The sequence below is a fragment of the Terrapene carolina genome, unplaced genomic scaffold (genome assembly GCF_002925995.2).
Source record: "Terrapene carolina triunguis isolate 2854851 unplaced genomic scaffold, T_m_triunguis-2.0 Scaffold111, whole genome shotgun sequence".
NCBI classification, from domain to species: domain Eukaryota; kingdom Metazoa; phylum Chordata; order Testudines; family Emydidae; genus Terrapene; species Terrapene triunguis.
The window spans coordinates 19381881-19398984 of record NW_020664462.1 but is presented as its reverse complement, the minus strand read 5'-3'; the positions used below and the strand labels follow the sequence as shown (position 1 = coordinate 19398984).

General features: G+C 42.4%; 1 protein-coding gene across 5 annotated transcripts in view; it reads left to right on the top strand.

The window, feature by feature from the left end:
* The window catches only part of DIP2C (disco interacting protein 2 homolog C), a 491632-nt gene that overhangs the window by 422587 nt on the left and 51941 nt on the right, over nucleotides 1-17104 (top strand). For all 5 annotated transcript variants that reach the window (XM_026652183.2, XM_026652182.2, XM_026652181.2 and 2 more), the window contains 6 exons: nucleotides 1057-1178; nucleotides 4977-5088; nucleotides 5218-5327; nucleotides 5614-5744; nucleotides 14694-14862; nucleotides 16896-17066. In XM_026652183.2, coding sequence (XP_026507968.1) covers nucleotides 1057-1178; nucleotides 4977-5088; nucleotides 5218-5327; nucleotides 5614-5744; nucleotides 14694-14862; nucleotides 16896-17066 — 815 coding nt within the window. The remainder of the gene's footprint in view (nucleotides 1-1056; nucleotides 1179-4976; nucleotides 5089-5217; nucleotides 5328-5613; nucleotides 5745-14693; nucleotides 14863-16895; nucleotides 17067-17104) is intronic.

Sequence of the window (17104 nt, the reverse complement as noted above, 5' to 3'; positions counted from 1 at the left end):
AGAATTTATTTCTTACCAGTACGTTGCGCATAGGCAATTCATGGGAGGGACACAAAGCTAAAGGGAGGCATGTGACCTCCCCACTTGACCCCCCCCCCATGTAACTCTTCCCCGCCCCCAGCCCGGGGTCCCTGCGCTCTCTCTGTCCCTTCCCCATCCCACGTTACCGAGGGCGGGCTGTGTCCTCCCGCTGCGCCGGATACAGACTTCTGAACCACAGGGCTCTCTGGAACCGCAGTGGCAAAAGGAGCAGAACGTGGGGCCGCCGCTCCCAGGAGCCAGAGCCCCACACCGGCAGTTCCTCCAGCGCGGCTGTATCGGTTCTGCCCCCAGCCCCTCCCCTGCCCCAGCCCTGTCCTCCGGCTGGGCTGTACACACCCCAGACAGGAGATGCAGCTGCGTGGAAGGGCTGGGGGCGGGGCTGGGGGTGGTACAGCCACACTGGAGGAGGAGCTGCTGGCGTGGGGCCACCCAGCAGCCCCACGTTCTGCTCCTTTGTCTTTCCGGTACAGCATACTGGCAATAAATATCTTAATAGTATGGCGGACCGGACTGCCCTACTTGCACCACAGTGTCTAAGGTAAAATGGGGTGGGAGGAAGCAGAAAGTACTTTTAAAACAAAACTTTGAGGGTCTCCTTAAGCACACAGGAGGAGTGAAGAACACAACCCCTCTTGCTCTTCGTGTTGAAATTTTCCTTTAAAATGCTGTTTTGTTTGTAAATTTAAATTGGATAGCCTATTTAATCAACAGTAATTAAGCATCTTCACTGATAAATTGGTGATAATAAAACTGAGCAGTTCATTTGAGTGATGACATGTAGTTTAAACTTTTGGGCCTTCTTTGGTATTTCATGCGTAAAAGAACAGCACAAATGAAAGTAATCAGTGAAGCTTAACAAATACTGACAAGGGACTGAAAGAGAAGTCTGTTAAAGAGCTTAGTTGCTCATTTAACCTTCTAAGTTACTTCAAAGTAGTATTTATGCTGACATGGGTGTCTGTGATTAAATTATTTGATTTTCAAGTGAGGATTTTTGTTTTGTTCTTCATGCAGGAATAGACCTGATTGCAGCATTTTATGGTTGCCTGTATGCGGGCTGTGTGCCAATAACCGTTCGACCTCCACATCCACAGAACATCGCAACAACATTACCTACAGTGAAAATGATTGTGGAGGTGAGCAGACATCTGGAAATCCGCAAGCAGTCTAAACAGGCAGTGGACTAAATATAGAAAATTAAAGTGCTCTTTAGAAGTTTTTCCATCAAAGTTAGGAAAAGGCTACAGGTTTTAGAACATGGGTTCAAACTTCATGTCACAGGACCTGATCCTATACAGTACCACAAAGTCAAGGGGAGCAGGGAATGTACAACACTGCTTGAAAGCATGCAGCACCCACACTGTCACAATCAGATGAGAGCGCATTTACAACCACTTCTTTCAAAGACCCATGTAGACATGTTTTCCAGTATATGACTCTAAATCAGGTATCTCAGGATTATTGATATTATTATTTACACTGACTTAGCTTAACTGTTTCAGGTTAAACAGTTAAAGTTGTTTAATATAAACTGTTTTCAGCCAAGCTGTATCTGAAACTCCTGCACCACGTAGTTCTTTTTACATGTTTGTAAAAGCCTTTTACAAATTTATGGTTACAAGTTGAGTTAGCGGCTCTTAAACTGACTGGGGAGTAACAGTTTAGAAGTTACATTGTGGCCAGGCTTTTACCCAGAGTGGGATGACATGGATTTTTTTGTTTGTTTGTCTTTTAGTCTTAGTCGATTTTTGTTCTTTGTTGCACTGATATTGCATTGACCACATTGGTGCAGGAAGAGTGCGTAGGTTGGCCTCTTATGTCTGATGTAGTTTTCTACTTTATTAAATGGCACTCTAGTTCTCTAACTCTCTGACAAGTAATCCCACATGTAGAGCCCTTGCAGATAGAAAATTTGTATCCGCATCTGATCCGTGATCTGCAAACGGAGTCCCCAGATATAAAGCGGAGATCCACAGATTTGCAGGGCTCTAGGTGTAAAATTTGGATCCACATTCATCCTCAATCTGAAAACATGGTCTGCGGATATCCACAAATTTGCAAGGCTCGACCCATTTGAAGTTAATGGGACCACTTACAAAGTAAGATGCTACTCAGTATGAATGTGGGTGTTAGAATCTGGCCTGCTATCAGCAGATTAATGGGACCATTATTATTTATTATAGTGATGGCCTTGAGTTCTCTTAAGATGTTTTAAAAGTGAGCATATGCAATAACACTTCAGTGATCCCTCAGTCTCTGATAGCCAAGATTGACCAGGAGGGCTGCTAGGGCATGTCTGTCTGGCAAACCTTCAGGTGGATCTAAGCTGTCTCATGATCATTTAGGTCTTTTCAACAGACTAACTTTTTAAATAAAGATTGAAAAATTGCCAGCCCTACTAATGACAGTTTGACTTAGAGACCTGTCCTGCTCTGTTTCACCCCAGGATTCTCTCTCATTTTGAAGAGGAGTGACCTTGTGGAGATTAAAATATCGAGGCTGTTGCCAATACATTACTGAGTTTCTGCTGTCCTAGGGAAAAATCCTGCCCTCCCAGTACCATCAGCTCAACTCCTTTTGAAGTCAGTAGCAATTGCTTCTGAGAGCTGAATTTGGCCCATAGAACTGTGCTTTGCAGATGCCTACAGAGTATTCAAAGTAATCAAACATTACTGTGATCTAACTATATTGTGGCTAGAGGTCTAAAAGACTATGGACCAGACTGTGCTCTAATTGGATGGGGGAAACCCAAGCAGGGTGGCAGGAAATGGATATTGTCCCATCCAAATTGAGGTGGGTTTGCTGCCCATCCATCAGGGAGCCAGCCAGAAGTTCAGCTCCCCAAATTCGGTGTCTCTTGGGACACCCGCAGGGGTCAGAGCTTCTCCACTCTTTCCTGAGTCTCCTGGCTAACATAACATGGTTCCTGAAATACCCAGCTGCCCTTCTATTTTCCCTCATTCAACGCTTACACTTTGGCCCAGCCTATACAAGGTAGTACTGAGTGAGTGAACATTATCTTGGCTTGGGATACCATGTTACATGTTGTGAGTGAGTGATACTGTCAGGAGCCCTGCCACCACCCTTCTCCACTCTGAGCCTGATCTGCACTAAGTGTCCACAGAGAGAGTTCATGAGATCTTAGGAAGTGGAGGAGTCTATAATGTGGAGTCTGTTCCTCCCTGTCCCACATGCACATGTTGTCAGCCCTGGGACGTAGTGTGCTGCAGTGCTTCTCACCCAGTCATACATCTACACCTGGGGTACGCAGGGGTCTTCCAGGGGATACATCAACTCATCTAGTTATTAGCCTGGTTTTACAACAGGCTACATAAAAAGCGCTAGCGAAGTCGGCACAAACTAAAATTTTGTACAGGCAAGGACTTGTTTATACTGCTCTGTATACTACACACTGAAATGTAAGTACAGTATTTATATTTCAATTGATTTATTTTATAATTATATGGTTAAACATGAGAAAGGAAGCAATTTTTCAGTAATAGTGTGCTGTGACACTTTTGTATTTTTATGTCTGATTTTGTAAGCAAGTAGTTTCTAAGTGAGGTGAAACTTGGGGGTGCACAAGAGAAATCAGACTCCTGAAAGGGGTACAGTAGTCTGGAAAGGTTGAGAGCCACTGGTGTGATCAGTATGATTACTGCTGATAGCTGCTAATTTCCTCAGCTCACGTGGTAGAGCTTTTTACATATGAGGCTGAAAATGTGGGATTCAAGGATTGATTTCCTCATGTTGACAAAAGGTGGGAGTTAAATGTTCCAGTTAAATGATCCAAACTGTCTCTTTGGACCGAAATGGGAAAGTATTTGTACTAAGTTCAGTGCTAGAGTAACTCACAGTGAGTCATTCTCAGTTTGGGATTTTTCAGTCGCCTTTTTCTGCATGCTGGAGGCCTGAATAAGGATATCTGTTCTGCTAACAGTATTGACAGTAGAGCACAGAATGGTTATTACTTTGCACAGGTGTTGGGGCTAACAGCTTAAGGTGCAGTGGAACCAAAAGTGGCTGAGATTCCACAAAGAATACATTCATTAGGAATGCTTTCACTTTTTGACTTCTCTTCACAGACCCTCAAAGAGTGGGAAAGAAAGGAAAAGTGTTTTACATTGTTTCTGTGCTGTGATTTAAAATATTCAGTAATGTATTTGGGCTTTTGGCTAAATACACTATATTAAATATTGTTCAAACAGTGTCACGTTTTCTTTATGTAATGTATTTGGTAAAATAACTGCCCATTCTCAAACACAGAGAATCCTCCAACATATGTAAATCTAAAATCCTCTAGGGCCTAAAATCAAGTGTAGGCAAAGAGGAGATGGTAAACTGACTTTGTCACTTGAGAAATAACTGCTCTAGAGCTACTGTTTGAAATACCAGAACTCTCTGAAATGGAGCCCGTGTTAAGTCTCTAGTGGTCCTGCAGCGAATCCTATTTGTTTGATTTAGTGGAGAAATCATGGATATGTGGCTAGCACACAGTTATTGATTTAATATGGTGAAACCACTGTAGCATTGCAAATGTAAAGTTGGATTTTCATTTTATTAAAATATTCGTATAAACAAACACGTATTGCCTTCACTTAGGGAGTATTCTTGTCATAGCCTTCACTACAGGTTTCCCAGGATGATGATGTGTAGGAAAAAGTGTGATTTTTCCCTATTAATGCACCATTAATTTCAATGTAACAATTTGCTGCAAAGTGCAATTATTACTTGGTCTTGTAAAAGTCCTGTATACCCTCTGAAATTTCAGAGGTCTGCCTTTTTTGACATATGTTCCTGTCTCCTAATCACAGAAAATAAGACTGGTAAACTTACATACATACATACCCTGTTGTAATATAAATCATGGTCTTGCTCAATTTTACATGTGAAGTAATTAGTGTTCTGTTTCCTTTTTTTTGTTAAACTCCCAGGTGAGTCGCTCTGCCTGTTTAATGACTACACAATTAATATGTAAATTGTTACGGTCACGAGAGGCGGCAGCAGCAGTGGATGTCAGAACGTGGCCTCCTGTACTAGATACAGGTAAGTAAGTATAAAAGCTAGAGCTGCCCTGTCTTGTTTCACATTGAACTTGTCACAGTTTAGAGATTCATGCAGCGAACTGCCTGTCATTAAAATAAGATGCACGTTTTCATTTTTTATTTATTCTAGATGACTTGCCAAAGAAGCGGCCTGCTCAAATCTACAAACCTTCTAACCCTGACACACTGGCTTATCTTGATTTTAGTGTGTCCACAACTGGAATGCTAGCTGGGGTAAAGGTAGGAATTTCACACTAAAAACAAATGTTCTTGTCATGTATGTAACCAAACAATTTGGGCACATATACAATCATATTTCATTGTAGTCTGGAAGATTCTAAAAAAATTTGTGGTGTTTAAGAATTACAGGCTATGTTAGTGATGAAAATGCGCAGGGAACTAAAACCCATTTACTTGTGTTGTTTTAACACGAGTTCCTCTTACTGATTTAAGAAATGGCAGTGGTTTGGGAATGAACCTGCAGAATAGCATAGTTTATCATTTTAATTACTGTCTTGTCTTCCAGATGTCCCATGCAGCCACTAGTGCCTTTTGTCGTTCTATTAAGCTGCAGTGTGAGCTTTACCCCTCTAGAGAAGTAGCTATCTGTTTGGACCCTTACTGTGGACTTGGGTTTGTCCTCTGGTGTCTCTGCAGGTGAGATTTCTCTTCAGACTTTTAAAATCTCATTTCCATTGTACCATAAAACAAAAGAGCAAGCTGACTTGAGTAATGGGAAGATGGTGGAGAACAATTAATACCTTTGTAACTAACACAGGCAATTGAAATTGCCAGAAGATATGTAGAGAATACATTTCATTCTACTCAGATGTGGTTTCAGTTATTTAGAGTTTCTCACTTGCCCTCCTTCCCTCTGCTTATGAGTCATCTATTGATAGGCTCTTGTTATATTTATTTAATGAGAGATAGTACTCCAATGGAATTTCATTGAGAAGGTGCTGTCATCTTGTCTTTCTATTTTGTAAGCACAAGTTTTCCTTGGAGCATTTTAGGACTTCTCCATTTGGGACCTATTTAATTTTGAATTTTAAAGGTACATAAAGATGCATTTGATAATAGAGAGATTTTTGATTGTCAATAATAAAGCTGGCTGAAAAGCAGCAAAATATTTTCACAAAAAACGTTGAAATTTTATTAGCAGTAGTTAGTGGGGTGTTTATAACTTAGTTAACAGTTTTGTGGATTTCTGTACTCTAGGGATGGTGTAATGTGGCAGTAAAAGCATTCTCAGTAACTTTTAGCTTTACTTTAAGACATGTAGGTAGATGTAAATGAAAAACGATGTGCTTTATAGAAGAAAATTGAAAAGATGGTACAGGGAAGATCTATGAAAAAGTAGCTGGAATCATTCTTTAGTAAGAAATGATAGAGCCTAGAATTAAAATGTTTTGACACATTTCACTGAAAGTGCAGTGTTACTGTTTTAAAACCGTGCTGAAATTAAGGTAACTTAAGGCATTACAAATGATATAGTCTTGCATAAATGCTTTTATTGAAATTATAATTAAAAGTGAACATCCTATTGGAATCAACACTTTGTTTAGATGCTTGGAGCAGTACAAAATAAATAAATAAAAGTTAACAGTACAGGGACTTGTCTTGCACCAGATAATTATGATTTATGAGAGGCATAAACCATGTGCTTGTTAGACTTCAAGCACGTTATCTTAGCATAAGATCCACTTACAGCCTCAGAGAGAGTTCTCTTATTAACCTTTTGGGAAAAAACAGCAATTGGAAAATATTTTAAAAAAATGATTTGTTCTGATTTAAGAGTGTTGCAATTACTATATTATAATCTGGAACTGATACACTGAGAATCATTATAGTACTTTAACATTAACTGTTCTGGTATAAAGCAACAGAAGGCATTTATCGGAGCTTGAACAATGAAAAATCAATGAGTCACTTTCGCTTTCAGGTTTTTAGAGTGGCAGCATTTTGGTTTCAACAAACCTTGTTTGTTTAAAAACAAAGTGTAGAAACAATTTTTGTTGAGTCTTGCCTTTAACAAGCTTGTTTTTACAAAATGCAGATCTTGGGCTAAATGTAAGCCGAAACAGTTCCTTTAGTTCTGGCCACTGCCATTCCCAAATAGGACATGTCTTTGCTTGGAGCTGTGGGTGTGATTCCCAACTCAAGGAGAGACACTCACACTTGCTGTCCTCAAGCTAGCATTCAAAAAAAGAGTGTAACCGCAGAAGCTACACTCCCAAGTTACATACCTGTCCAAGTCCTAGCACGTACTCGAGGCAGCTAGACCATCCTGCAGCTTGCACTGCCATGGCTGCACTCTTAAGGTCCATACCTTAAGATGTTATCCTAGCCTAGTCTTTTTGTGTGTGTGGTTTTTCTTTTCTTTCTTTTACGGGATCCAGTGTATTTGTTGGTTTAAACGATAATTGCTCTGATCTCTTATTTCAAGGTCTACAAAGGGGCTAGAGCTGAAGAAAAATCATTTTGCAGGAAATTTTGATATTTCAACATCTTGCTTTCATCCCCAATTGGTACAGAACTTCAAATTATTTTAACTTTTTTGCTAAACAAAAAGTTCATAAAAATGTAGCCTTGGAATTGTTGAAACATTTTGTTTGCCTACTTTCTGTTGAAACTAAATATTTGGACATTCCGACATCAAAACGTTGAATATTGAGTCACCTCAACATTAATCTGTGTCCATGTGAACCATCACAGTTCCTCATGGGAGTTGTAGTTCATGTGTGCCTTGTGCCCTTATTCTCCATGTCCAAACTGCATCTCCCAGGATATACCATAGTGGCTCAGGCAGCGGGGAGACTGCAGTACAAAATAGGGAGATACAATTGGACCATGGGGCCAGGATAAGGGGGACAGATGCAAATTACAACTTCCATGAGACACCATGTCAGCTCAAACAGACGCAGATTAACGTTGACCTGACCAAAAAGGAAATATTTCCCAGTGCTGTTAACTCTCAGGAGTATTGTGATTTTTGGCCTGTGTTGGAGCCAGTCTTTCAATAAATGAGTAGCTCCAACCCTCATGTAAGTTTCAGTCTTGCCCAGAGGAAACCCCCCTCTAATTGGCTGCCTTCGCCACTTGCCTGCCTTTTTAGGGAAGAGCAACCAATCAGATGCTCCTCTCTGCCTGCCCTTCTGGACCTGAGAGAATTTGGATTCGGGACTGTGGGGAAAGGAGCAGCTAATTCCATTTTCACAAGGGGGAAGGTTACAGAAAGTAGAAAGAGCCCAGCAGCTCAGGGCAGCTGTGCTTCCTCCTTCCCTTTCACCTTGTGAAAAATGGGTCAGTCTGTTCCTCTCTCCATCACTGCAACACTAGGCTTGGGAAGGAGAAAAGGATCCTGCCTCAGCTGCCACTCCACACCTGGAAGGGAGGTGAAGACATCCTACAGCTCCAGAAGGAGCAGAGGTGCACAGAAAACAGAACAAGGAGTAATGGTCTCAAGTTGCAGTGGGGAGGTCTAGGTTGGATATTAGGAAAAACTTTTTCACTAGGAGGGTGGTGAAGCACTGGAATAGGTTACCTAGGGAGGTGGTGGAATCTCCTTCGTTAGAGGTTTTTAAGGTCAGGCTTGACAAAGCCCTGGCTGGGATGATTTAGTGATTGGTCCTGCTTTGAGCAGGGGGTTGGACTAGATGACCTCCTGAGGTCCCTTCCAACCCTGATATTCTATGATTCTAGGAGCTGGGACACATGTGGGGACAGGAATTATGTATGGCTGGCTGTGCACAGTTGATGTGGTGCTGGAGGGGCTGCTTAATTAACTGAAAGGTTGGGGGAGAGGCCGATTTGGGGCTGAAGACAGAATACAGAAATAATTATTAGAGTCTAGTTTGGGGAGAAGCTGGAAGCTCTGCGTAATTAGGGCAGCATTTTATATAAAGCTCTGTAATTTGATCTCAGTTGGATCGTCCACTGAGAGCCAAAATCAGCTTACCCTACAAATTTGGGACTTGACATGCACACAGTGGGCAGGGGGACTTCAAAAATGAAAAAGAAGAAGTGCAGTATAACCTCTCTCTACTCTTAAAACACCTCATGATTTTCGGGGTCTGAGCTTTTGGGATTTGCCATACTGACTTTGCTTCAGTTTCCCTGATGGGCCATTGAATGGCGTCAGCAAAATTGATGTTTTCCTGCAGAAAACATTGATTTTCTTTTGGAAACCACATTTTCTGTCAAACATTTTGATCCAAAAATTCATAATCAGCTCTAATAGATGATGTCTATGTTATATGTAGAAAGCTGACCTGAGAAACCAGTGTGGTTCATTTTGCTGCGCAGACTTGACTTCCATCTCATACTAGTTGTTAGGAGTGAATGTCATTTTTAGGATGCTCTGTAGAAGCACTGCACAGCTCTTTAAGCATGCAGTTGAGCTCCTTAAGCATGCAGTTTACTCTTTGTAACTTACATGTCAAAAGGTGATTGTTACTTTTAACATGCCACGCTTTGCCTCGGGGGGATATCTGGATGTAAAATTAAATATACAGATTGTGCAGTCTATTGTTGTTGCCATTAACTACACTACCACTTGCTATTCTAACATAGAGATTCGTGGTCAGCTCCTACTGTCTTTATTTTTTAAGGTTAAGGGGCTGCAAATGGTAGCAATTCATATTGGATACAGAGCAGGCAGAGAAAATGGGCTCCTTTATGCAGTCTCTGAAATGAGAAACGCAACTTAACATTTTGAATTCAGTCACTTCAGCTATGCATATTTAATTCCTCCATTAACTAGGCCGAAAGAGGTATTCATTCTACAAACAACCAAAAACTAACCTCTTTTCCCCATCGTAGGTTCTTAGAAGTTATGCTGCCCTGCTTCGCTGTGACGCCCCAGAATGCAATATTCTGTGACGTCAAAGCTATTAAGGAAAGCCCACTGGAGCCAGCCCATTGGTAAGTCTGGAGTATATTGCATGGTTTTGCAAAGTTTGTTTTATTTTATGTCCTAAAGAGTATAAAATAATAACAAAAAGAAACCTTGCAAAGCAGAGCAATACATTCTTAAAAATGGGATTTACCAGCTTCTCTATAAACTGGCTGCATACTCCAGCAGGGTTTCCTTGGGATCTTTGTCACAGAACGATGCATCCTAGGCATGGCAGCAGAGTCATCAGGTCTATGTGAGTTCACTAATCCAAAAGCTCTTCTTTTTAGCTGTTTGTGCTTACTTTTTCATGGGGGAATTCACGATGTGGTTTATTGATTTATTTATTTCATATTTTCCTTTGCAACTCTTGCCTTCCATTCTGAGAAGTTGACCCTACTATTTTGTTTTGCATTGCATTTTTAAATCTCTAAGTTATAATAGTTTTTTAAAAAGCAAACACTTGTCTCCAAATATAAAATTAAAACTAAATCCAATTAAACTACTTTCTGAACTTAAGATATCCCTGTCCTAATGTGTAGATCACCATTTATTGGAGTAGAGCTTACTAAACTCCATGTTAAGAAGGGTTTAATTTAAAACAGAAACAGAGGATAAAGCAGATATGAAATTTTTCCTGAATTGTGTGTTAGCCAAACTAAGCTAAGCCCTCTAGTAATTCTGCTTTAATTATCAAAATACGGAAGTGTGTGTGTGTGTGTGTGTGTGTGTGTGTGTGTGTGTGTGTGTTGATAAACCAAAATGATATAATAGTTAATTTTCTAAAACTGAGACTCTGCTAGTGCAGGTCAGTAACAATGTTTTAGTCCAGTTCTACAGTGCTAGAGATGCACTTCATTGCCATTTGGGTACAGGAATGGATTTAAATTGCAAATCAGGACCATAAGAGCTGTATTTTTCCAGTCCACTAAGACCACATTCAGTGAATACAGCAGAGATGGGCAAACTACGGCGGGACCCTCCTGCCTGGCATCTGAACTCCTGGCCCGGGAGGCTAGCCCCTGCCCCCCCACCCTTGCTGTTCCCCCTCCCCCGGAGCCTCGGCTCACTGCACCACCGGTGCAATGCTCTGGGTGGCGGGGCTGCGAATTCTTGCCTGACCCGGTGCTCTGTGCTGCGTGGTGGCATGGCTGGCTCCCGGTGCTCCAGGGAGCAGGGGGGGTTGGATAGAGGGCAGGTGAGTTTGGCGTGGTGGTCAGGGGGTAGGGGTGTGGATAGGGGGCGGGGTAATCAGAGGGTGGAGAACAGGGGGGGTTGAATGGGGGCAGGTGTCCCGGGGGGGGCAGTCAGGAAAGAGAGGGGGGTTGGATGGGGCAGCGGGGGGCCGTCAGGGGCAGGGGTTCCGGGGGAGGTCAGGGGACAGGGAGAAGGGGTGGTTGGATGGGGCTACAGTCCTGGGGAGGCCATCAAGGAACGGGGGATTGGATGGGGCAGGAGTCCCCGGGGGGGGGGGGCGTCAGGGGGCAAGAAGCAGGGGGGTCGGATAGGGGACGGGGGACGGGCCATGCCTAACCGGCCCTCCATACAATTTCGGAAACCCGATGTGGCCCTTAGGCCAAAAAGTTTGCCTGCCCCTGGAATACAATGTGTGCCGTGGAGTTATGATATGAATGTTTGTTTTGGAAGTGCAATGAGAGCTGCTTTCTTCTTGCGCACTTCCTGTCAGCCCTGAATTTGCAACTGGAGTAATTGATCAAGTAACTTCTACAGCAAAAGTGAGATCCTGCAAAGTTTCCTCTTAAACAAATGGATGTAGCTGTGGCGGAAGTGAACAAGAAACAATAGCTTCAAGGGGTGGAATTGCAACTTTCCAAACTGCAGCAGGAGAGGGACCATTTTCATCTACTACATTTTGTGGCCTAACTTGAAGATAAGCATTGGGGTGAAATTCTTACACCAGCCCCAGCCCCTTTATGGCGAATAAAAGGGCTGCAGCATCATAAAGGGGCCCTAAAAGTCCCAGATCAGGAGATAAGGTTGCCAACTTTGTAATATTTAAAAAACACTTCTTCCCCTCGAGGACCTGTCCCTGCCCTGCCTCCTCCTCCCAGGACCCACTCCCCAGTCACTCCTCTTCCCCCCCTGCCCTGGTTGCTCACTGCTATTCCCCTCTCTCCCCTGCCCGGGTCTGGAGGGACTCACCTGCAGAATCGCTGCTGGGAGCTGCAGCTGCCTGATGCAGGTAGGAGGTGGCCCCGGCTGAGTAGTAGCTGGCGCGGGTGATAACTCGGTGCCTCCCCCGCCTGCAGTAACAGGTCTTTCCGTGTCTGGTCAGTAGATCTGACCGGACACTGTCAGGTCCGCTTTTCGACTGGACTTTCCAGTCAAACACTGAGCACCTGGCCACCCTATCAAGCGAGGAGGAGAATTCTCCTGGCAATTCTCCTGGCATAACTAAGGAAGACAGCCACAGGCTCAGAGAAGGCCAGTGAAGAATTCCCTTTGTGCAGGGCAGCTCTCTCCTCTCTCTGTCTGTCTGTTACACACAAGATAAAGACTGGCCAAAACTTTTGAACTAGAGTGCCTGAAAGCAGGCACTGAAGTAAGTGGGGGGTAGGAGGGGCACCGTTTTCAGTGGTGCTGAACACCCTCAACTCTTTGAGTGCTTGTCCATACATATTCCACTCTTGGTGCACATGCGCTTGGGGTTGGAGTCTGTTGTCCAGAAGTGTTCTTTGCCCTGAGTGCCTTTGTGCTCCCATACCAAGGGCAAAAGGGGCAGAGCAGACCCATCTACCGCTCCAGTCCTTCTCACCTGCGAGACGCAGTTCCTTGGTGTCCATGTCTTGACATATCCTGTTTTCTTATCTGTTGTTGTGAATTGTGTACAGATTAGTGTTAGACAGTAAAGAGTTGCCTGTTGGCAATTTTTTTGATAGTTCTTAATGGTTTCTGGAAGTTTTTACCTTCCATATTATGTCTTTTTTCCTCACTCGGATCTATTTCCCAACACCACAGCTTAGTGGTGTCCCATCACAAGTCACCCAGCTTCAAGTATTGCCCCACCTGCGAGGCAGCAATTTTGATTAATGATGGGCCCATCAAATGCTTTGTTTTGTCTTGGGAAAGCTCATATACTCAGGAAATGTTCAGTGTATAAGTCCTTAAAGGCGAGGGAGACATGCTAGATTTTGATTGCTCTATGTGTCTAGCTTCTGATCTGGAAAGGGCAGACCCCACTGGAAAAGTTCCATTGCAGTCCAGAAGTATCTCTGTGAATTCTGGATCCAGTAGCTTCTGGGTTCCATCTTTGACAGTCATTTCAGTTTCAGACTCTGGTAGGACTGTTAAAATTAAATCCACAAAAGATCAACACTCCTCTGGGAAAGCCAGGGACAGATCCCTAATGGGCATTTCCACTAAGAGGTCCTACTCACCTCAACTCTACCATTTTAAGAAGACCCGTTGTCAAAAATCAGGTACCCTGGGAGCTCTGAGGGAGCACAGTACCAAGGCTTTGGTACTATCCTGGGATGCCAAACTACTAGCGGTTATTTCAGCACCAGCTCTTATGCTACCAGCCTTATTGGCACTGGTTTCCTTGATGCTTCTCACTTCAGCACAGAGTTTGTCAGTACTGGGCATGTTGACACCGTCAACCTCGATGCTCTCTGCTCTCACATGGAATTTATATCTTACCCCCTCTTGGTACTGGGAAAGTTTGTGGTACTGAAGGATTTTCAAGTTTCAGAGGAGCTAGAATCTCCTCTGGTCTCCAAAGGGCTAAACATGCCTTCCAGCACCAGTGCTCTCCCCCTATCAGCACTGAGTGACTCCTGGAGCTGACTGCCTCTAAACTTACCCTTTGTGAGAACCTTTCCGATTTTCGTCTTTTATTGTGTTCTGTTGTGACATGTCAAAGCTGAAAGATGCACAAATCACAGATTAAGATGTGTGAGGAAAAACTGTAAAATTGATGGGGAAATCTGCCTGTCTGATAGTCACAGGGCACACAGGAGAGAACGGTCAATAGAGGAAACACTTCTGAGGAAGAAGTTGTCAGTGATGATACTGCAACAATTAGTGCTGCACCTTTGGCATAAGTTTCTGTTTTAGGGACATTTCCAAGTGTCTTCATCTCAGTATAGCTGGGGAGCCAATATACAATATTGTATATACAATACATAGAGCTATGGCTTTTCATTTTTAAAAGTTCATAACATTTTATGGAGAAAATTTTAAAGGCATAATTTACTTTTAATTTGGGGCCTGATCCTGGCCCTTTGAAAATGATGGCAAAGCTCCTGTTTATTTCCATGGGAGTGGGGTCAGTTCCTTGGTGAGTAGAAGGTATTGTATTTTCTGTTCAAGTAATATTTAAATGGTAATAACCAACCATAAACCTTTATCAGCCGGTGCGTATTTTACATGCTACTAACCCAGGTAGCTGTGTGCTCTTCCATGCATTTCTAGCAGTAAGGGCCACCTGTATTTTGTAGGTTTTAGTAATTTAGGACTAGGTTCTGCCTACATTTCCACTGACTTCACTTGTATTATATGGGTGCAACAAAGGGCAGAATTTAGTTCTTAACATAAAGCTGTGACAACTGTGCAGTGTTAGTGAGATGTAAACATGTTGTGCCTAATACTTGATGTTAAAGTTTACACTTAAGTGAGAATACCCTTTTTAGTTTGCGATCATCTCATCTACAGAATTCTAGTCTGTGTTAACAAATCTTATATTTTTTCAGCGTTTATTCAGGACACCAGTCTATTCTGATTCCTCCCTCAGAATTGGAGACCAATCCTGCTCTATGGCTTCTAGCTGTGAGTCAGTACAAAGTGAGAGACACTTTTTGTTCCTATTCAGTCATGGAGCTTTGTACCAAGGGACTCGGATCACAAACAGAATCACTGAAGGTGAGGAATTCCATTTTTCTTCATAGTGTGACATTTCATTTGTATAGCGGTTAGGAATGTTCTCTGCTCAATAAGCGTGTGTTAAATCCATCCATTGAGGAGAAGATAATCAGAGGGTAAGGAAATCTTCAATACAGCCAGTATAATTCCTTGCTAAAGGCTGTATATTAGCTTTTGCCACCTGCTGCTCCCTAGCCCTTTTCCAGATTGTGAGGTTCCTAGATAAGTTTATTCCTTGAGGCTTTCCAAATCTTTAAGATTTGTGTTTATTGTACAGCCCAAATATGTCGCCGGTTGCTAGGGTTGTAAAAGTCAGAACTGTGTGTATTATCCAACTTGCATATTGTATGTATAACTTACTCTAATAAATATGTTAAATATTTGTTTGGTTTTGACACATTAGAGCACTAAGAAATGCTCTAATCTTTTTCAACTTGGGGTCTGGGATATACTGATGCTTTTGTTATGAACCTGATAAATGTTTTGCTATGCATTCTGTAGCCAGTTCTCTAACTAACTGTAACTGCTTTTAAAAGATCTATTTTTTTCTCTTCAGTTGCAAAAGGGTTTAACTTATCAGATGTCAGTAACTGCCTTCATTTACTGACAGCTATATATCTTTTTCAGAATTAAAGTAATTTAGGGAGATGTAAATGTGAAGCAGAGGAGCTTGGAGCCAGACAGTGTTTTTGTGCTTAAATATTTTCTTCCTTCCATCTCCAATTTTTTTTTCCCCATTAGACCTTATCCTTATCCTATAGATGCATCTTATAGTGATTCAGGCTTACAGCTTGCCTAGAACAGTTCCCACCTTTTAGTAGAAACCCAAGCCCAAATGGATTGACAAATAGGTGCCCCTACCATGTCGTCTTCCAAATGTGTTCTGACACACTTGCTGTTGTCTCGCCTTCTTTCTGTTCACTTTCTCCCTTTTCCCCCCTTTTGTCTGTTTTCTGGGTTTTTTCTTGTTTCTCTTTACATTCTTTTTTTAAAGTTTGTTCTTTCACATATTTTTTGTTGACTCTTCTTCCCCGCTGCTCCCCTTTGTCCAACATCTGGAAGCTGAAATCTCACTCTCATGCTGATGGGAGAGCTGCCATTGGTACGACCCATGGCTAAGCTGAGTGCCATGAGAGCAGAGAAAGAAGCTCAGGAGGGTGGGCTGGTGCCTGAGTCAACAGCCCTGTATATTAAGGCCACTACGGGAACTGGGAGGTAGAAGATAGGTGGCTTTCAAGGAGCAACCTGCTGTGTGTGATATTGGCAGACCCAGTAACCTCTTTGGATTGTGTCTTCATGTATCTAGGGAACACATGGATTCATTTCTCTGTCCTATTTTCCTCACTCCAACTATTCTAGCACCCGTTGCCCCTACCCTAGATTGGGAAATGCTGCACTATATGAAGTCTAAGCAGTATCAGCCACTACAACAGAGACTTATTTTGGTTGATTTGTTTACATTGCTCTTAAATTTCTTCCAATTTCAATAAATTATAACAAATGCAGAAATTTGTATATGTAAAACTTGTAACATTTCTAATATCCGTGTTTTTATAGCCTCTCACATGCAACTAGCTGTGAAATGTCAGACCTTCCTTTAATGATTCAGAATTCCCATTATTCTGTTGAAACCCTGTTAGGTAGAGCTCAGGGTGTGTACACCTTCTCCCCTCCCTTGTGTCTTTAATAATTCTCCAGTCAGTTTTTTCCTAGGACAGTTAACTCTTCCAGTTCACTGGTCATTGCAGTCCTGAGCTGTTACTTGATACTAGCATATTTTCCCTCTAGAACTTTTTTGTAATCCATTTCCTTCTAAATGCTAGGGAAGAAATTCCAAGCAAGTAGATCTGTTCTATATAAGCCATAAATGTGTCAGTTGGCCATCCAGCTTCCATGAAAGGCTGAAATCGGAGTATTATAATCCTATATTCTTGTGTTCATGTTTTGTTTCACAATTTGTTTAACACATGTTTTGATGCACAGTTTCAAAATTAATTAACTGTAGCTTTCAATACATTATAACTTCTTCCTAGGGAAGGGGACTGGACCTCTCACGTGTACGGACATGTGTTGTCGTGGCAGAAGAACGGCCCCGAATAGCTCTCACTCAGTCATTTTCAAAATTATTTAAAGACCTGGGTCTCCATCCACGGGCTGTTAGCACATCGTTTGGCTGTAGAGTTAACCTGGCTATATGTTTGCAGGTAAGACTTTCCATGCCTTAAATTTGTACAACTGCTAG